This window comes from Carassius auratus, unplaced genomic scaffold, assembly GCF_003368295.1.
Source record: "Carassius auratus strain Wakin unplaced genomic scaffold, ASM336829v1 scaf_tig00214556, whole genome shotgun sequence".
Classification (NCBI taxonomy): Eukaryota; Metazoa; Chordata; class Actinopteri; order Cypriniformes; family Cyprinidae; genus Carassius; species Carassius auratus.
In genome coordinates, this window is record NW_020527707.1 from 73,746 (window position 1) to 96,710 (window position 22,965).

Genomic DNA, 22,965 nt, shown 5'->3' on the forward strand with positions numbered 1-22,965 from the left:
ACTGATGCAGGACTCGGTTTGTGTGATTTCAGGTAGTTTTGACAGGCAGCTTTCATGCATAAAAAACTAAATGCAATTGTTCATTGATCTTAAGATGTTCATAAGATGTGAAAGTTAAAACAAACTGAAACATGGCAGGTGCAGCAACATGCAGTATGACAGATCTAGACTGGAGAAATGGTCATATGAACCCCCTCTGTGGCACTGTCAGGATTTTTTTTTTGTTATTTCAGTTCTCATTCACTTCAAAACCTCATCCTTCACTAAAATAATGTCATACAAGTAAGAATGATATGGAATAACAACACAGTTTCAGTTTTCTAATGTATTTCAGGAAGATTGTCCCTCAGTTTTCTCTCAGGAGAGGACAGCTGACAAACTGTTTGGTGGATTTTACTATTGCTGTTTACACGTAATATTCAATGTTAGCATGTCAACATGAACTTCATCCTTTGACTTGCTTCAGATGAAAGTGACCACCACAATTTCAACACTAACATTTTAATATCATTAATTACTAAGTTGAAGTTGCAAGTTATCAATATTTTCAGTGAAAATGCATTCACTTGATTTGTAGCTAAAAGATGCAAACTACTGATTTGTGTGTGTTTGTGTGTGCAAACATTTTTCCAGCACCATTCAGAGTGAAAAGTGGGAGGAAAACAGTATCATATGTCTCCCAGGAACAACATTCATTCAAACTTCCTCAAATGAAAGCAGAAAGAATCACAAACCACCTGAAATGAACATGAGGGACTTCTACAAGAGTCTGTGTTTTTTACTGGGTAAGTAAAACACAATCTGTTTAATATCTTAATAACCTTCAGTCTGCTTTCACCTTCATCTTCAGAAACACTTAACAGAAGACCCTCAATTATAACTGAATGTGTGGTTCTTTTTTAATGCTATATAAATACCCTTAAACAATACACTTTTTATTGAGAAGCTAATTACATAAAACATTAATACATGATTTTAGAAGTCATACAGAATTTTACTCAACTGGCAAATATTTGTAAAGTATAAATCTAACAGAACACATGTTTATATTCATAAGAAAAATCTATTTAAGTTGCAAAATACTTATCATTCTGTGTTTCTCATTTTAAGGCTTTTTCTCAGTTCAAACGGAGGCAGAAAAAGAAGGTGAGATTTTGTCAGTTAAACACTATTTCATCTTTTGTTAGTGAGTTTGTACTGCTGTGAAACTTTTTTAGACAAACTTTTTTAGAAAACTCATGGACTTAAATATCCCAGCAGGGCTAAATTGCAATTTCAAATAAGGTTTTCCTTTGAACTTATTCCAGTGAATGTAGCAACATGGGGAACGGCCGAGCTATCAATGTTATATTCCGACTGGTATGCCCAAAAAGCTCTGGATGGGTCAATCTACACCTGTAGCAGTACTCCGTGGCAAACTGACCCGTGGTGGAGACTGGACCTGATGAAGACGTACAGTGTGAACAGAGTGACCATCACTAGCAAACCCGACTGTTCCTCATGTGAAAGCTGGTTAAACGGAGCAGAGATTCGGGTTGGGAATGTTTCTTCAAATGTTTCCAGCAACCCAGTGTGAGTCTCTCTGATTTATTCTTATATTGTGATTTTGGTCAGTCGTTCAGTAGCTTCATACACATACAGGGGATCTGTTATGTGGGGTGGGGGTGGGGGTTCTTGTTCTCTGTGCTTTCAGGCTTTCGAGGGGTGCACATGTCTACAAATCCTACAAAATCTTATGTCAATTGACAAACTGTAAAATATAACATTTTGAGAGAGCCTTCTGTTATGTGCGCCGGAGCTCAACCCTGGACAACACCAGCACTACTTTACCCCTGTAGCACCCCCAGTAGTACTCTTGTGATAGAAGTCTGACCTTAGTTCTTTTAAGATCTGATATCCGCTCATATGTATTTTATTTTAATAAGAGCAAAGGATGAATCAGATTGCAGGTATTCATAAAAATTCCTACAGTAGTAAAGATAAATTAACTTAATGGATAAAAACTTTACTGAATATATATGTACTGTATATTGTCCTGTAAAACGATTATGACGTTTTTCTTAAATTAATTGATGAATCCAACCTAAGATTCAAGTTTTTAAATATACTTTTTTTGCAATAATTTCACAATCAGTCTTCATATTAATACATAAAAAACAAAGACAGTATATTTTATATATTTGTTTAATGGCATCTTTTTAATCCGCGTATCACAAATACCAATTCTGATGTCTTGACTAGCCATTCAACATTACAATTTAATTGAGAGCTATCAATTTTAAAAATGTATTTGACTTTAAATAATAACAACTTCTAATGTAAGCGAACTTAATTTTCACATAGTTATCTACCTGTGCCCTACACAAGTACGAAATATACATAAACTGAATCTTTTAATCTACAAATGTTATTGATTTCCTCTTTTTTTCTTCTTCTTTTGTACTTTAATTAACGGACAACAGATATAACCAATAACAACTATTTTTAACTTGTTAAATTGAAGAATAAATAAATAAAGTAAATAAATGTATGCATTAATAGCATTTATTTCGACAGCACAAATATGTGAAACTCGTAAACAATCTGTCAATTTTTGTCACAACAAATTTTCAAAAGACAAATGACAGTGTAACTCTTAACCCTAAACAAACTATAATACCACAAGAGGGCACATGTGAGCACAATAAGCAATTATAAACCAAATCAAGCATCTTTTATTTAAATTTAATGACATTCACTTTTGTATGTGAATAACTTTTCAAACATTTGTTCTTTAAATATAATTTCCTTAAAGGGGGGGGTGAAATGGAAGCTTTAGCCTAAGTTCTGCCAGGAAGACTCAATCACTTCGTCACCAATTACCTTCATCACTATCCAATCACGTCCTTATACTCCTGTATAAAAGATCGTACTTACACATGTTTGAGTTCGCAGATGCCGACGCGACAACAATTGCTCGCGTTACTGCTAACAACCATGTCCAAGAAAACTCCAATCGTCTGTGACTACTCAGACTCCGATGACGAGTTTGTCCCGCCCTCTCCTCGTCCAACTCGGCGTAGCACACGCCTCCAACATCGTGAATCGCCATGGGCTACGTGGTCTACGGAAGACGTGTACAGTACTCAGAATCAGCTGGCATTCCCGTCAGCCATGACCTGTCAAGAGAGGATCTTCTTCTTCTCGCTCAAAATACCCTGGGTTACCCACCCGAGTCCGTCTCCAATCTCGCTACTCCTCCAGCGCCCGGCCACTCAAAACAAGCCGGCAGGAAGAGAACAGCGAAATCATCGTCACCACATCCAGCCAAAAGAACCACGCTGCATGCTCGGGCACCTGTTCTTCCGGACATTACTGAACCTGACGGAGTCAACATTCAACTCCTCCAAGCGGTTCAAAGCCTCTCCCAAACCGTAAAAAATCTGGAATCAAGGATGGCAATATTCAAACAGTCAGCTGCTAGTTCCAATGGCCCGGATCCGGCTGTCACCTTCGCTGTAACTCCTCAATTCCGTCCTCTTGCCAGTAGATCAAGCGATCCCTCGAGCGTCGCTTCTACTTCTTCAGCCCTGCCAACTTCTCACCAACCGGCTCAGACTCCATTCCAAGATGTCCCTGCTCCAACCGAAACCCCATTATTTAACCTTTCTACAGCAACCCCCGGCCAGCTATTCGGTAGGCGCTTCGTTTCTCCAGCCGCTGCTACGGTATCTCCCCATATCAGAACAAACATCATTCAAGGTAAGGATTTAAACCTTGCTTCACTTCTGCTTCCCTCGTCTGCTGCTGACAGGAAGGTGGTCGACTGTGGTGACGTTGCAGTCTTGCTTAAAACTTCCGATCCGAGGTTACAAAGGAATCTTACATTCGCAGAGTTTGTCATCGCTTTTAGCGTATTCAGAGACATTCTGTGCCAAGCTTTCCCAGATCGAAGGGAAGAACTGAATTTATATTTAGCCATGATGGCAGACTTATTCAGTTACGGGGGCACATTATTCTACGAATATCATAAATCATTCTCCGCTAAATCCGCTTCCTTTATTTCACTGTTTAACACCAGACTAGACTGGTCCGTGATGGACATCGAACTGCTCGTTCGTCATTTCGGCGGTGCTAAAACGCTGGCTTGTAGTATCTGTAGTGCTCACGGACACTCGGCGCCTTTCTGCCCCAAAGCATTTGCCAGCCAAATGCCGCACGCTTTCCAAGGTGCTGAAAACATAAGGCTTCCACATAACAGCAAGATATGCTTGAACACAGAACAAAAAGGCGCTATTATTTGCCATAACTTCAATGAATCTGTCTGTTCCTTTTCTCAATGTAAATATGAACACATTTGCAGCTTCTGCAAGGATCCGCACCCAAAATCTGTCTGTCCACGCAGATACAAACCTCCAATCCGAGGAAAAGCCCCATTTCGCACAAAATTCTGAAAAGCCACCCCTCTACCCCCATTAATGTTTCCATTCTTTCTAACTACCTCTCTTCTCATCCCGATCCGAATTTTGTCGATTATCTAATCACTGGTCTGTCTCAAGGGTTTCGGGTGGGCATCCTTTCTAATCTCACCACGTCCTTTATAGCTAAAAATCTGCAATCAGCTATTACTGAACCAGATGTGGTTTCTAATCTGTTAGAGAAAGAGGTAAATAAAGGTTACGTCATTGGCCCCTTTGATTCCCCTCCTTTTTCGCCCTTTCGCATCAATTCCATCGGCGTCGCAACACGGAAATACTCCGGTAAAAAACGTCTTATTTTCGATATGTCTTCCCCTCATTCCGCTTACACAGCGAGCGTGAACGAATGCATACCTTTAGCACCTTTTTCTTTACACTACGCCTCGGTTGATAATGCCATTCATTTAATCAAGGTAGCCGGTCAAGGTGCTTGGTTAGCGAAAGCTGATATCACAGATGCTTTTAAAACTATGCCAATCCATCCCTCTGACTGGCCACTTTTTGGCGTTAAATGGAATTCTAAATTCTATTTTGCCGTTAGGCTTACATTTTTACATCTTACATTTAGCCCTCACATTTTTAATAGCCTCTCCGAAGCGATGTGCTGGATTTTGCCGAATATCTGCAAGCTCCCTTTCGTTTTACATCTGCTCGACGATTTTCTGTTGATTGATTATCCATCTTCTCAATCCGTCGTTTTGGACGTTATAAGAAATATTTTTAGCGACGTCAGCATTCCCCTTTCCGCTGAGAAAACTCTGGGACCCTCTACTTCATTAGAATTTCTGGGGATTACCCTAGATTCAGTGCTACAGCAAGCTTCTCTTCCCCCCGAAAAACTCGCAAGAATTAGGTCGTTTTTGGAATCTTTTCCCTCCCTACATTCCATATCAAAACGCGATTTGCTTTCACTACTTGGACACCTAAATTTCGCTATGAGAATCATTCCTCAAGGCAGGGCTTTTATCTCACGATTGTTAACTCTCGCACATTCCGTGGAAAAACTAAGCGATCAGATCCAACTAGACGAAGGCTGTTTATCTGACATTAAATTCTGGAAAAGACTGCTTAATGAGTGGAACGGTATTTCTTTTTTCTACAACGACGATTTCGAATCATTGCTCCAACTCCAATTATTCACAGACGCGGCCCCTTCAATTGGTTTCGGGGGGTTCTTCCAAGGGCAATGGTTTGCATTGTCATCTGGGGCCCAGAATGGTCATGTAAACGTATCTTGATGCTATGCGATAATGAAGCCACAGTCGCCATCATTAATAAAGGGAGATCCTCTTGCCTTATGATCATGCCTTTTCTGAGACGGTTAATTTGGCAATCAGTTGTTTTCAATTTTATTATCAAAGCCGAACATATACCCGGTCACTTCAATGTTATTGCTGATGTGGTCTCTCGATTTCGATTTCAGACGTTCAGACTGTGCCCCTCAGCCAACCCGGATCCTTTAATCTGCCCTCCGTTAGCAGACATAATTCTGAACTAAATGACCTGCTTACGTCAGCTAGAAATTACATTTCTAAAGGCGTCGCTCCCTCACACTCAAAGCCTACACGTCTGCATGGTCCGCTTTTCTAATGTTTTGTTTTTCCTTCCAAATTTCTGTTTTTCCTATTCTAATTTCGACCATTTGCTCCTTTCTCGTCTCTAATTTAAAAAATCGCAATCTCAAAATTTCGTCTATTCGCAGACTCCTCGACTCCGGCATCCAATTCTACGCTAAATTTTATAATCCCAATTTTCAAAGCCTTTTTTCTGATTATTGCATTCGATTACTTCTCAAAGGGCTAGCTAAATCTTCCATAAAAATTAAAGATAAACGTCTGCCTATTACCCTGCCTATATTACATAAATTAATTACGTCCGTGTGCTATGGACATCTCTCTGTGTACCTCAATTTTCTTCTCTGCCTTCTATGGGTTTATGCGTCTAGGGGAATTCACTTCCGAAACCAATCAATTTGATCCTGCTCGCGGTATTTCCTTTTCTGATATACGATTCGGACCTAAATTCTTCACTCTCTTCCTCAAGCACTCAAAAACCGATGTGCTAGATTCTGGTGTCACCTTAACAATTTCTAAAATCAATAATAAATTCTGTCCCTTCTCTGCCATGGTGAAATATCTTAAAATCCGACCTAGAACTTCAAAAAACGCACCACTTTTTATTTTACCTAACGGAGCACCCCTTTCTAAGGCCTGTTTTAGATCTCACCTAACTTCTGTTCTCAAAAGCTGCAGTCTATCCCCCTCTCTCTATACTGGCCATTCATTCAGAATTGGTGCAGCTACCTCAACAGCTGAACGAGGGATCTTTACATCAGCTATTAAGATCACGGGCAGATGGTCTTCCTCAGCATTCGAATCATACATCAGACCTGATTCCAAAACCATTCTTGAAGCTCAGAAAGCTCTCCTGTAACTAATCGGGTAAATTCATGCAATTACTGGTGGTGGTGTTACTACATCTGTATGGTCTATTAAGGCTGTATATGTCATGGCTATTTTGTACGGTCTTTCGAGGCCTGTCCGTGTCTGCCTATCGTGGCTATTTATGTACGGTCTATTGAGGCCTGTCCTGTGTCTGCCTATTGTGGCTATTTCTGTATGGCCTATTGAGGCCTGTCTGCGTCTGCCTATCGTGGCTGTCTGCGTCTGGCCTATCCTGGCTATTTTTGTACGGTCTACTGAGGCCTGTCTGCGTCTTCCTATCGTGGCTATTCATGGCCTATCGTGGCTATTTCTGTACGGTCTATCGAGGCCTATCCATGTCTGGCCTATTGTGGCTATTTCTGTACGGTCTATCGAGGCCTATCCATGTCTGGCCTATCGTGGCTATTTCTGTACGGTCTATCGAGGCCTATCCATGTCTGGCTATCATGGCTATTTCTGTACGGTCTATCGAGGCCTGTCCGTGTCTGCCTATCGCGGCTGTCTGCGTCTGGCCTATTGTGGCTATTTCTGTTGGTCTATCGAGGCCTGTCCGTGTCTGGCTATCATGGCTATTTTTCTGTATGGTCTATCGAGGCCTATCTGTGTCTGGCCATCATGGCTATTCTGTACGGTCTATCGAGGCCTGTCTGCGTCTGCCTATTGTGGCTGTCTGCATCTGGCCTATCGTGGCTATTTATGTATGGTCTATCGAGGCCTGTCCGTGCCTGGCTATCATGGCTATTTTTCTGTACGATCTATCGAGGCTGTCTGTGTCTGCCTTTCATGGCTATTCTGTACGGTCTATCGAGGCCTGTCTGCGTCTGCCTATCGTGGCTGTCTGTGTCTGGCCTATCGTGGCTATTTCTGTTGGTCTATTGAGGCCTGTCTGTGTCTGCCTATCGTGGCTGTCTGCATGTGGCCTATCGTGGCTATTCATGTCTGGTCTATCGGGGCCTGTCCGTGTCTGCCTATCGTGGCTGTCTGCGTCTGGCCTATCGTGACTATTTATGTACGGTCTATTGGGGCCTATCTGTGTCTGCCTATTGTGGCTGTCTGCGTCTGGCCTATCGTGGCTATTTATGTTCGGCCTATCGGGGCCTGTCCGTGTCTGCCTATCGTGGCTGTCTGCGTCTGGCCTATCGTGGCTACATATGTTGGTCTATCGAGGCCTGTCTGTGTCTGCCTATCGTGGCTATTTCTGTTGGTCTATCAAGGCCTGTCTGTGTCGGCCCATTGTGGCTGTCCGTGTCTGCCTATCGTGGCTGTCTGTGTCTGGCCTATTGCGGCTATTTCTGTAAATAAAAAAATAAAAAAAAACTTTATAAGAGGCTTAATCTTACGTCATCATGCTGATCATGCTAACTCTCTTTTTATTTTCTTCCAGGAACCTTAGGATTCACAACTGGTGGGTATACTTCATCTATTTTTGGGGGGAAGACTGGTCCCGTCTGGAGGTCTCATAATCCACCTACTTTTGGGGGTCGGCTGCGCCCCTGCCTTCGTCTTCAGGCAGGAAATGCAGATCCGCTACCCTCGGATTACGAACCTTGGACGGGCCTTCCGCCAAAGAAATTTATAATTGTGCTTGCTGAGCTGTCAATAAATATATGCTTCGTACATTTTATCTCCCGAGTCTTTCTGGTAGAAATGCTATTTCATGCATAGTGAGTTTTTTACACTGTTAAAGAGTTGGATTCCCATGCTAAACATGGACAAAGTTTCAAAAAGTAAGTTGTACGTTTGAAGGAGTATTTTTGTTCCAAAAATATCTCTTCCGGTTTGTCACAAGTTTCGGAAAGTTTTTTTTGAGTATGGGTCTGTGTGACGTTAAATGGAGCGGAATTTCCTTATATGGGTCCTAAGGGCACTTCTCCCGGAAGAGCGCGCATTCCCGTATAGTAGAGCAAAGACATTCACTGATCAGAGTGAGAGACCGAATTGTCACAAAAGAAATGTGTTTTTGGTTGCCAGGGTAAGACAACCCTGCACAGATTACCAAAAAAACAGCATTAAGTGACCAGTGGATGGAGTTTATTTTTACAGAGCATCAACGGAGTTGTGCAAGTGTTTTTGTTTACTCCCTGCATTTCGAAGATGCTTGTTTTACAAACAAGGCCCAGTTTGACGCCGGATTTGCATATCGTTTATTTCTTAATGGGAATGCAGTCCCAACGAAAAAGGGTCACAATCGTGTGTTGGAACCGCAGGCGGTGAGTAAAACTGCTTCAAATATCTCTGTGTTGTTAACTTAGCTATCGGCGCGTAAGCACATCAAGTAAACAACATGCGATGTCGTCATCAAACTGCACTTTCCACATGAACACCTTAAAAAAAAAAAGGACGAAGTGGAACTTAGTCATTTTCCAAAACCGGAAGCCTCGGATACGTTCAAATATTTGAACTTCTGCGACTAGACCATATGCGTACGCCCGCCAGATGTGATGTATTCTAATCAAAACTATCGGTGCAGGGTCAGAATTACCTATATTTTGTTAACATTATCCTTTAAACACTATTTCTGTAAAATGGTGGTTTATAATACTTATGGCAGAAATAATTATTTAATAATTATTAAACCATTATTTACTTTGATTAGCCCCATATAACCTACTGTTTTTATTTTGGGGGTCACCTGATTTGTGACGATGCATTCATACATTAACTATGCTCATTAAAATGATTAATTTTACCATGGTGAATATGCCAAGGTAACGGTTGCTGCACGACCAGTTTGAAAGTTCTGCGCGACTGCCGCTAGAGGGAGAAATTCGACAATCGTGTCCGAATGTTGTGTGCAGTGGAAAGGGGGCTTTAGATGTTGTGGAGTGAATTAGCACAGTTTCTTACACAACTTACAAAGGGTGTGGTTTTGTCAATATTCTCACCTCTGATGCTCCAGAAAACACCACACACTTTTAGATGTTTTGGCATAAGCAAGATTCTCTCAGAATCAGAGTCTTTTCCCACCATTTTTCAAATGAACAACGCACCTGATAATGATGGCCGCTTTTGAAACACTGCTTTATGAAACTTCGAAATCTTTGTGAATCAGTTGTTTCAAAACAGTGGTATATCAAGCGCATATCAAAATGTCAAAGTCACGTGATTTCAATAAACGAGACTTCGTCACGTCACAATTGTTTAGAAATTTCATTATTTCGCCTTAGGGGGCGATCTCTGTGAACCCGTTAATTATGTGAGTTCACTGAGATCGCCCCGCAGAACCACTGTGTCAGAGTTTATTTGTTTATTTGTTTATTTATTTGGGTCCCCATTAGCTTCCACAATGTGGTTGCTAGTCTTCCTGGGGCCCATAATGTGCTGAAACGTATGTACAATTAAAAATACACAAATATAATATACATATAACTTACATATAACATAACCACATGTATACATTTATCCACATATACACATTCACACACATACAACATTTGAAAATGTCAGTACCTATATAAGTCACAAATTAACTGGTGTAATGCTATTAATAATAATCTGTTTTAGAGTCTTCTTAAAATTACATATGTTGGATATATACCTTGTTCTTAAGTCCAATTTATTCCAAGCAGATGACGATCTTATTTTATAACCAGATGGTAGAGTCTATGGTTATATGATCTCAGATCAGTCTGATCAATTTATAGACATTTTAAATGAGACATTTGTGTAATTAAAAGAGGAGTAGTAATTAATCATCTCTAACGGGCATGTTTAGACAAACTCTCCTGAAAACAAACAATAGCCCTTGCAAATTAATAATAATTATTTTAAAAATGCATTGGCCCGTTATAAAATTCAATTCATTCAATTGATTCGAAGCTTTGAAATGTTTTGTTTCTCCTATCAATAGCACCCACACCGTGCTGTACCAGATAACGAACTTACAACAAACTGCAACAGTTACATCATCATCATGTCGCACGGCTCTTGACACACATCAAATTTCAATGCACAGGTTTTGCATTTGAATTGGCCTTTTTTTTAATTCAACAAATATTTGAAATTAGACTTTATTTTTGTGACAGCCCTATTGATGTCTGCATTTACAGTATGTCCATATGATGGAAGTGTGCTATTAGGGTAATATCTTTCTAAAATGTCAGATCGCGTCACACAGGTAATTCTCTCAGAGCACTAGACCGGGTATTCAGTGATGATCACAGAATGAATAACAGCCTTCTCACTCTTTCATCTTTCTCCAGATGTGCTGTAGTTTCTACTATTCCAACAGGAGCTACCTACAGCTACTCGTGTCATGGGATGGAGGGACGTTATATTATTGTGAATAATCCTGGACCTTCAAAGTGTGTTACTCCCTGTGAAGTGGGAGTCTATGTTATTTTTCCAGGTAATTCAGAGCTACTTAACAACCTGGGCCTGTATTCACAAAACATTTTATCTTACCACAAAGAGTTATCTTAAATAACAGTGAAGGTTTTTAGCTAGTTTAGCTAGTTAAGAGAGTTTTCTCTTAAAACCTATTCACAAAGCTGCTGAGACAAACTTTTATTAAGGAAGAAAGGGTTGACCTCATTGCTATGGATGTTGTCAGCATGTTTAATAACTATGCATATAGTGATATTTATTCATGGAAATAGTGTAGAACACAATATTTTATAACCAGATTGAAATAAAGGTTTCAAATAAAAATGTTAATTGTCACATTCAAATAAATATTTTAAAATGAAGGCTAAGTGTCACTAATTAAACAAGTATATGTTCAGATAATTCACAGCATCTTACATGTATGCTTCTTCTAAACAATTAGTAGATATGCATATGAATAGCCTTTTAATTAACAGAGTGGAATAATCATGGCTGATAGTAAGACACGCAATGTAAATTAAAACCTAACTGGATGCAAGAAGAGCTGTTAACATTTTGTTGTGCATTTGTGCCTCTATGGCCCTCCTTTCTGAAATGCATTGATTTTTACAAAGATAATCATTCTGAGAAGCGAGGTGTGTTCTGATTTGCTGAATACCTAAAGCATGTCACGGAAATGTTACACCCCTCACCGTACTCAGTGCTACTCTACACTGCCCAAAACTCATGTTTGAATCATCAGTTGTAAATTCTTTAAATAAAAAATGTACTTACAAGCTGTGAGCCAGAAAAGCCAGATTGTCTTTGCAAAGATGGAACTGCCCCACTTTATAGAGCAGCCTTAGATCACAGACCCACTGTAGGCTAGTCCGCAGATTCAGGAAACAGTCTTCCATAAAATGCATCACACAGTGTCACACATGGTTGGCTTGAGTGAGGAATGGCTGGTGGATACTCAACTGCAAAATGATTGTTTTGTCAAAAATAGCGACTTTATTCAGTTGTTATTTTTGTTTTCTTTGCGTACAAACAGTATTGTCGTCTCTTCATAATGTTACGATGGAATCACTGATGGCAGATTGACTATTCTGACGATGCTTTCTATACATTTCTGGACCTTGACAATGTTACTTATTTGACAGTCTATGGGACAGTCACAAGCCTCCCTGTTTTCATCCAAAATTTCTTAAATTGTTTTCCAAAGATGAAAGAAGCTTTTACAGGTTTGGAACGACATGTGGGTAAGTGATTTATGACAACATTTTCATTTTGCAGTGGAGTATCTCTTCAAAGTGATATACCCTTTTAAAAGCTCATTATCATCAAATGTTTCTAAAATGTTAACAATCCAAGGCAACAGCCATTTTAGGAATAGTTTATGCTTTGGTCTTAGTGACTTAGGAGTTTTCACTTCACTTCTCCTACCGTTACACATATTTAGGAGCTAGTTTTAGCACTAAAATGCTTTGTGAAAAACCATTTATTATTTATTTATTTTTATTTATCCTTTATTTAGCCAGGAATCCCATTGAGATATAATAATCTCTTCTTCCAGGAAGACCTGGTCAAAAACGGCAGCACACATAGTTTCAGACAAATAAATAACTAAAACACAAAAAATCCAACAAATCAAAAATAGATCGAAGTTCAAGAAAAGCATTTACAAGACTCTTTAAATGTAGAATACAGAATAAATTTAAAAGTGCTCAAAGTTGGCAAAGACTCAAATTTCAATACATTTTGTAGGTCGTTCCAAACCCAAGGGGCATAAAAAGAAAAAGCATGCTTTCCAAATTCAGTGAATACTCTTGGGACTTTTAAACAAAGATGCAGCTGCAATCTGGTACCATAACCATTAGTATAAAAAGTTTAAAAGTTTGTAATGTAAGATGGTAATTTACCAAGGAGTGCCTTTGGAATAAATACATACATGTGTAAATTTCTCCTATGATACAAAGAGGACCATGATAAAGATTCATACAAAATACAATGATGCGTACGGTATTCTGCACCACATACAAAACGTAACGCTGCATGATAGACAGAGTCCAATTTCCTTAGTACAGTGGAAGCTGCATACATGTAAAAAAGATCACCATAATCAATTATTGTTAAAAAAGTACTCTCAACCAGCTTCTTTCGGGCCTCATAGGGAAAACAATTTTTTAAACGATAGAAAAACCCTAGTTTTGATTTAAGCTTCTTCAGCAAATGATCAATGTGAATTAGAGCAAAAATTTAGGAGTAATACATTTAGGACTGACGCCCATTATTTTTAAGGTTTTATCTTAAATAGGAGAGTTATGAGTTACTCTCAGCCATATATTTTATTATTATTATTATTATTATTATTATTATTGTGATTAAGGGCCCTTGTCTAAACCCTTTCCATGCAAATTTGACTTTTTAAGAAATTCTCATTTCATTAAAGTGTTTTTTAATATAGTTCCACATTGTCACACCCTCAGCTCGTTCCCTTAGCCCCAGTCACCATTGCCAGTCACCATCCACTCAATCTCCCATGCACCGCTCACGTGAACCGTCACCTGAATACTGATTACCTGCACCTGCACCAGCAATCACCACACCTTTAAATACTCACCTCACTCATTCACTCACCGGCTGGAATCAAGCTTACATGGACGCTCTTTGTGGATCTTCTGCCTGCTTCTTGTGGACCGTATTGTGACTCTGTGGAGATTCAGTTACAGCGATTAAGGGAAGTGACTCTTTGTTGTCAGGCCTAGCTTTGTGCTTGAACTCACCTATTGATCAGTGCTTGAAGATTCACCGTCTGTGACCACACTTACCTGCTCTGTTGAAATCCTATGTTAATAAAGCTTCACGAAAGTACTTACCCGTCTTCTCCTCTCCTTGTGTGGATGTGACAGGATTCCAGCCCCGAAAACAGAACTTCATATCTCCCATGGATGTTAACGCTGCTGCTCAGGGAGCGGCTTCGGACCCGTTCACCGAAATGGTGACTGCTCTCCGCCAAGTATTACAGTCTGTTTCACCACCCACCGAAACTAGTGCTACCACCACCAACAGCACGCCCCTTGCACGTCCCGCGTGCTATGCGGGTGAACCGAGTGGCTGCAGTGGGTTTATACTGCAGTGCTCACTGTTCGTCAACGCGAATATCAGTAAATTCCCCAATGATGCCACCAAAGTCGCCTTTGTGATCTCTCTCCTCACCGGACGAGCGCTACAATGGGCGGAGGCTCTTTGGAACTCCCAGAGTCCGGTTCTATCCTCATTCGATGCCTTCGCCACCCACCTCCAGGAAGTGTTCGGGATGGCTCTAACTCCTCTTTCAACCCATGATGAACTCTTAAATCTCCGCCAGGGAGCCACGGAAATTCACGACTACACTCTCCGTTTCCGGACATTAGCCGCCACCAGTGGTTGGAACCAAACTGCCCTGCTAGCTGCATACCGTAAAGGTTTAAAGCCCCAGATCAGAAAGCAAATGGTCATTTACGACGATAATGTCAATCTCGAGACATTCATCAGAAAAACTATAAATGTTGCTCAGCACCTCTCGGCTTGTGCCTCCCCGGCTTCATATACCATCTCTCCATCAGCCAGAACGCCCTCGCCTCAACGAAACCAGGAGGAGCCCATGATCACCGACTCCTACCGCCTAGATGCTTCTGAACGGAGACGCCGCATCCAGCAGCGGCTGTGTTTATACTGTGGCGAGGCCACTCACCTGATCCACGCCTGCCCAGTCCGTCCGCCTCGCCCAATGGTGAGTACAGTTTCCATTACCCCATCTGTATCTCACATACCTCATATCGAAGCCCTGATAACAATTAACTCACGTAATCTTTCCATCCATGTCCTGGTGGATTCCGGAGCCGCAAGCAACTTCATCTCATCTCACTTCGTAACCAAGCACCGTATACCCATCACCCAGAATGAGACCACCTACCGTATCACTACCATCCAAGGATCACCGTTAGGGGGAGGCAAAATAACTAGAAGGACACACGAGCTGGAACTCGTTCTGCCCCACGGACACCGGGAACAACTGGCCCTCCTCGTACTTCCTCGCGCTACCGTGGACGTCGTCCTGGGTAGGCCGTGGCTGGTCCAACATAACCCACAAATCAACTGGAGCACAGGGGAGATCCAGGCATGGGATCCGGGATGCCAGAGTCACATTCACCGTTCACCAATCCAGAGTTCACAGTCCGAGCCACCGCACCTTCAATTGCACTCCACCTCCATAGGAAGACCTGCCCTTTACTCCTCCTACTCCGATGTGTTCAGCAAGGAACAAGCCACCCGATTACCACCACATCGGCCCTGGGACTGTTGTATCGACCTGCTGCCAGGGGCCAAGCTACCACATGGGAAAATATATCCACTCTCCCGTCCTGAGCAGGTGGCGATGGAGGAATACATCCAGGAGGCTCTCGATCAGGGGTTCATCAGACCGTCCACATCTCCAGCTGTGTCCAGTTTCTTCTTCGTCCCCAAAAAGGATGGCGGACTTCGACCATGCATCGACTATCGAGTGCTAAATGACGCCACCGTCAAGTTCGCCTACCCATTACCACTCGTTCCGGCGGCTCTGGAGGAACTGCGTGAAGCCAAGGTGTTCACCAAACTCGACCTCCGCAGTGCCTACAATCTGATCCGTATCCGAGAGGGAGACGAGTGGAAGACTGCTTTCATCACCCCTGCCGGGCACTACGAATATCAGGTCATGCCCTATGGGCTTGCTAACAGTCCATCCATCTTCCAGAGCTTCATGAACGAAATATTCCGTGATTATCTCCACCAATTCGTCATTGTCTACATAGACGATATCCTGATCTACTCCCGGAACATAGAAGAACACCAAACTCATGTCCACCACGTCTTACAACGACTCCGAGACCACCACCTCTACCTAAAAGCTGAGAAGTGTGAGTTCCACTGCACTACCGTCTCCTTCCTCGGATACGTGATCTCTGCGGAGGGAGTTCAGATGGAGTCAGCCAAGGTAGATGCTGTGGCCAACTGGGCGGAGCCCACAACGGTGAAAGAACTCCAGCGTTTCCTTGGCTTTGCCAATTTCTATCGGCGCTTTATCAAGAACTACAGCCTGCACTCGGCCCCTCTAACATCCCTTCTAAAAGGAGGTCAACGCCGGCTGCGCTGGACACCCCAAGCTCGAGAGGCCTTCAGCCATCTTAAACACCTCTTCACCTCGGCACCCATTCTTCGACATCCTGACCCGTCCAAGCCGTTCGTCGTAGAGGTTGATGCGGCCAATCACGGCATTGGAGCCGTGTTGTCTCAAAGGTCTGGTGAACCTTGCTCACTCCATCCGTGTGCGTACTTCTCTAAAAAACTCTCTCCTGCCGAATGCAATTATGGAATCGGAGACCGTGAGTTGTTGGCCATTAAACTTGCCCTTGAGGAGTGGCGGCACTGGCTAGAGGGAGCTCAGTTCCCATTCACTGTTGTCACCGACCACAAAAATCTCCAATATCTGCAGAATGCCAAAAGACTCAATGCTCGTCAGGCTCGGTGGTCACTCTTCTTTGCTCGCTTTAATTTCCAGATCACGTATCAACCCGGTCACAAGAACACTAAAGCAGATGCTCTGTCCCGTATGTACTCACCAGATCCAGACACCAACAAGCCTGATTCAATTCTACCACCCTCCGTTTTCCTCGCGCCTATCCTCTGGCAGATCGACGAGGAAATTCGAGCCGCCACCCTCGAGGAGCCTGCACCTCCGGAGGTACCCACGGGTCTAATGTACGTGCCCACCAACCAGCGACTCCCCCTACTGGAAAGTACGCACACGTCACCTGGCTCAGGACACCCTGGCAGCAGGCGAACCCTCTCGCTCATCCAGCAGAAGTACTGGTGGCCTAACATGGTTCGTGACGTTACCCGGTACATCCTCGGATGCTCGGTCTGCGCCGTTACCACCACACCTCGTCAACTCCCCGTGGGTAAATTACAACCCCTACCCATTCCTCGCCGACCCTGGACCCATCTAGGGGTGGATTTCGCCACTGACCTTCCCCCCTCAAGGGGGTACACTACCATTCTAGTTGTTGTTGATCGTTTTTCTAAATTCTGCAAACTAATCCCATTAAAGGGTCTTCCCACAGCGTTCGAGACCGCCGAAGCCCTCTTCACCAACGTGTTCCGGAATTATGGCACTCCAGAGGACATTGTCTCGGACAGAGGACCTCAGTTTGTCTCCAGGGTCTGGCGAGCGTTCTTCCAACTCCTCGGAACATCCGTCAGTTTATCTTCTGGATATCACCCCCAGACCAACGGCCAGACCGAGCGGAAGATTCAAGAGATCTCACGGTACCTCCGTACTTACTGCTCCCAACACCAGGATACCTGGAGCCAGTATCTGCCGTGGGCTGAGTATGCCCAAAACTCCCTTCGCCAAACCACTACAGGCTTAACCCCTTTTCAATGTGTTTTAGGCTATCAACCACCGCTGTTTCCCTGGTCAGGAGAAGTCTCTGAAGTGCCCGCGGTAGATCACTGGTTCCAGGAGAGCGAGAGGGTGTGGGACTCAGCTCACGTCCATCTCCAGCGGGCAGTTCGGAGGCATACAGAGACCGCTAACCGACGCAGATCGCCTAATCCCGTCTATCTACCTGGAGACAAGGTTTGGCTCTCCACTCGGGATATCCGCCTCCGACTGCCCTGCAAAAAGCTGAGTCCCCGCTACATAGGGCCGTTCACCATCCATTCTCAGATAAATCCCGTCACCTACCGCCTGGACCTACCACCACACTACCGGATCTCACCCACGTTTCACGTCTCACTGCTAAAACGTCACACTGATCCAGTTTCTCCTTCCTCCACAGAACCAGAACCGCCTCCCCCTCCAGACCAACCCGAAATCCTCGGAGACAACATCTACCAGGTCCAAGAGATCCTCGACTCCCGGCGGCGGAACGGCCACCTGGAATACCTCATAGATTGGGAGGGGTTCGGTCCCGAGGAGAGGTCGTGGATACCACGCAATGACATCCTGGATCCGGCTCTCCTCGAAGATTTCCACCGACAACACCCGGACCGCCCGGCTCCCAGAGGTCGTGGTCGTCCCCGTCGCCGCTCTAGGATGCCTGGAGTCACCCGTGGGGCGGGGGGTAGTGTCACACCCTCAGCTCGTTCCCTTAGCCCCAGTCACCATTGCCAGTCACCATCCACTCAATCTCCCATGCACCGCTCACGTGAACCGTCACCTGAATACTGATTACCTGCACCTGCACCAGCAATCACCACACCTTTAAATACTCACCTCACTCATTCACTCACCGGCTGGAATCAAGCTTACATGGACGCTCTTTGTGGATCTTCTGCCTGCTTCTTGTGGACCGTATTGTGACTCTGTGGAGATTCAGTTACAGCGATTAAGGGAAGTGACTCTTTGTTGTCAGGCCTAGCTTTGTGCTTGAACTCACCTATTGATCAGTGCTTGAAGATTCACCGTCTGTGACCACACTTACCTGCTCTGTTGAAATCCTATGTTAATAAAGCTTCACGAAAGTACTTACCCGTCTTCTCCTCTCCTTGTGTGGATGTGACACACATAAATAAGCATCGTCACGTCACTGCATCTGTCTTTACTCCTGAGACAGGATACACATTCACATTGACTGGACCAGCCTGGAATAAAAGCTTTTATAATGTTATTTGAGCATATCACAACATTTATGGGACAGTCGTGTTAGATTGCTGATTTTAAATGTTATTTAAATGCATGTGTGGCAGGCAGTTTTTGAGTTTTCAGGATTTCTCCACTCAGGTAGATAGGACTTTGTCTTAAGGCAGGTGTACACGGTGCAAATTCGGATGGTTGGAAGATCGTAGGTCCATGCATACGGCACGAGTGAGTTTATCTGAAAATCGTACGGACGAGTTGATATACGACACGATTTTACAACCTGCGAATTCCAGAAGCAATTGCACAAAGTCGATAGACGCGTTCGACTTGAAGCACCGCTGCACACACAGAAGAATCACTGTATGACATTAAAGTACCGCGAGAGTGTTAAGAAAGCACACATACCCAATGCATTCGAATCACTCTCGCGGTACTTTGATGTCATACAGGTGATCATTCTGTGCAGCGCTGCTTCAAGTCGAACGCACCTAATATAACTGCTCTCCCTCTCTCATAACTGCATATAAAATATTGATACGAGCCATGACTGTTTCCTACACGTACAGGTTATTTTTCAGCAATAGGAAACTGGGATGGTTGTTTACCCTGTGTGTGTGTGTTCTTGTATATGGTTTATATATCTGAAATAGGTATTAAAATGTAAACATGGTTTGTGAGGACAATTACTGTGCCCTCGTAAACCAAATGGCTTTAAAAAATATTATACGGTGTTTAATAGAAATTTTAAACATGCATTTTCCGTGATGGATAGAGGTAGTGTACGGGGATGTACAGTATAGAATACTGTTACGTTTATGGAGTGTCCCTGTAAACTACATATGCGTGTGTGAGAGAGAGAGCGAGAGAGAACTAAAAAGGCATTGGAATAAGTTGCTAGAAACATCATACAGCGCTTGCTGTTGTCAGACTTCAGCGAGTTTATCCTCCTGGTAAATAGTCCACATTCGCTGTGGCGCTGCCGTCTTCGTCTTTCTTCTTCTGTGGTTTTCCTAGTTCGTGATTGGTCAACTTCAGATAAATCAACAAATCGGCTCGTTCAACCACACAAATGGCACAAATTCAAACCGATAGCTCACAAACTTTTTGGACATGTTTAAAAATGATCGGGAGGTCGGGAAGTGCTCGTAAGCCACTCTACTCGTAATTCATCGCAAATGATACAAGCTGCGACCATACAAGAATATGCAATTTCCACACGATTGAAAAAAAAAATCGCATGCGAACTCGTACGACAGCAAAAATCGCACCGTGTACGCCCGCCTTTAGATGACTGATTGAAGAAAATCTCCTCCCAAAATGAATTGAAGGAGTATCAAATATGCAGACTAAAATCGTTTCTTGACACTATGACATCGTCCAGGTAATTTGGCGACTGGAAGAAACGTCAAACAGTCGTCAACCAATGGCAGCTGGATCAGTGAACAGGCCATTGATTTCAATCCAGGAATCATAAAACAGTCATCAGCATGTTCTTCAACCAATGTTCAGACTAACCCCTGGTGGAGGGTGGATCTGAGTTCTGTGTACAGAGTAAGTAGTGTCGTAATCACAAACAGACTAGACTGCTGTCCTGAACGAATAAATGGAGCGGAGATTCGCATCGAAAACTCTCTGGAGAACAACGGCAACAACAATCCCATGTGAGATCCTCTTTCAGTGGCTTAATATCCATAAAAATCCCTGAAAATACACATAAAGAAAGACTAGAAGTCTAAATAATGTTTTCTTTGATTCTCTTTAGATGCGCTGTGATTTCTAGCATTCCAGCTGGTGTTTCCTCCACCTACTTTTGTAACAATATGGAGGGTCGATACGTGAATCTGATCATTCCTGGAGATTCAAGGATTCTTACTCTGTGTGAGGTGGAGGTCTATGGAGAAGGTGTGATCAAACAGATTTAATGTTTTGGGAAACGGCTACTAACAGCTTTATTATTATTTTTTATGCAATTTATTAGTTGAAAATGTGAAACTACAACAGTTGCATGCTCTCAGCTTTCATTAGTTCACTACATGAAACACATTTATTTGTCACTAAACCATGTCTTATTGTATTGTACCTGTATTTAATTTAATCTAGGTCTAGGTCTTTTTTGTTGGTATTGTTTTAGATTACTTTTGTTCTAGATTTTTGGGGATCACTACACAACCTCTAATTACACAAAATTCCCTTCTTTCTCTGTATGTTCACTCTCATGTGCCCTTTCAGGTCCTTTACTGAAGAGAACTTTCCTGAAGATGAAACTGAAGTCCAGTTGGAGTCTGTCTGATCCTGCGGTGAGAGTCCAGCTCCTGTCACAGGTGAGAGAGCTCAGGAAACACAGATATCTGAGCTCACTGAGAGCACTTTTAAGAGATCTGCTCATTTCAGCTCCAGTCTGTTTTGGTGCAACGAGGGTTTTCTGACGTGAAGCTGCAATGGACTCAACCGCCAGAACAGGAAGTGATGCAGAAGGAAGCTGACCCAGGTGAGTGTGTTCATACAAACACTGGAAAACTGAAAAGGAATGTTGATTTTCAATTAAAACTATTTAAATGGAAATGCATATATTATAAATGAACTGGAAAGTGATGTTTTTATGATTTAATGAACTCTTTTATTTGCAGTTTAATGTGCTGTAAGAAAGAGAAGATGATGATGATGATGATGATGATGATGATGATGATGATGATGATGGGGAAACCTAAACTAACAACTCTCTTCGGATCAGCTTTGATGTTTCTTTATTTCTTTGCATGTGGCTGCCAACCCTAGACTTTCTTCTACTGACTTAGCCTGACAAGTTAATTCACATTTACATTACATTTAGTCATTTAGCAGAAACCTTTATCCAAAGCAACTTACAAATGAGGACAATGAAAGCCATCAAAATCAACAAGAGAGCAATGATATGCAAGTGCTACTACAAGTCTCAGTTAGCTTAACACAGTACATGTAGCAAGGTTTTTATTATTATTATTATTACATAATAAATAAAAGGAAATCTGATAAAATAGAAAAAAAAATAGAGCAGGGTATTAAGAAAACAAAGTAGTTAGTAAATGAGTAGAATGTAAGTCTAAAACGGGTAGTTTACCCTGAGTTTCTTCCAGATCTGAGTCCACCGTGAACGGCAGACTGCCTTTGTTCTCTTTGAGCAATAAAGTTTATGTTTCTGTACCTGCTTTCACTTTTGGATCGTCTGTTTCTCTTGAAATAATTTCTCTAAATTACAATATTTGTTTTATTTGAAATTTGGAAGAAATGTCAATCGTTTGCAGGATACTGAAACAATTCATATAAATAATAAATCCAGAGAAATTGATCATTTTGCAGTGATCATGACATTTGACTCGTATGGTAACCCATACTCAGAACTGGTGCTCTGGATTTAACCCATCCAAGTGCACACACACAGCAGTGAGAAGTGAACACACTGTGAACACACACCTGGAGCAGTGAACACACATACACACACACACACACACACACAGCAGTGAACACACACCTGGAGCAGTGGTGAGCTATATATCCAGCACCCGGGGAGCAGCTGGGGTTTAGTGCCCTGCTCAAGGGCACTTCAGTCATGAGTATTGAGGGTGGAAGAGAGTGCTGTTCATTCATGTGCGATGTCATGTGACTGTGGGAAAATGTCACTGAGAGTTCAAACACCTGTTGTGGGTAGGGGTTGTCAGGGAAAGAAGACTTTTTTTTTGTAGGTATTTATTAGATATTTATTTAATCATTTGTCTTGATAAACATTTTCCAGCCGTTTCAATAATAATAGTAATTTTAACGTTTTGTGGCAGCCTTAAAATTTGATATTAAATCAACTTAAAAGTACAAATAATTTCAACTCATTTAAATCTTGCCGAGTGCTGAAGTGCTTTATTGAAGTTAAATTGACTTTACAATATTTGCTGTTTCAACTTAAGTTCAAAAGTTTTTACATTAAATTTCTCGTAATGATAATGTAAACTTTATTTTATAACACCTCAAATGAAACATTCATTTGTTTTTTTTGTTTTTTTCTTGGAGTGTTTATAAAAAAGATTTTAAATATAAAGAACAGTACGGAACCTGCCTGTGCATG

General features: G+C 42.3%; 1 protein-coding gene across 1 annotated transcript; it reads left to right on the forward strand.

Moving 5' to 3' along the window:
- The first annotated feature begins 742 nt into the window (after positions 1-742).
- On the forward strand, positions 743-21,504 carry LOC113092311 (uncharacterized). Its single transcript, XM_026257891.1, has 9 exons — positions 743-785; positions 1,111-1,146; positions 1,308-1,572; positions 11,104-11,249; positions 20,254-20,533; positions 20,635-20,774; positions 21,102-21,193; positions 21,264-21,360; positions 21,500-21,504. The coding sequence occupies exons 1-9, from the start codon at positions 743-745 to the stop codon at positions 21,502-21,504; spliced, it is 1,104 nt and encodes a 367-aa protein (XP_026113676.1).
- Positions 21,505-22,965: the final 1,461 nt, after the last annotated feature.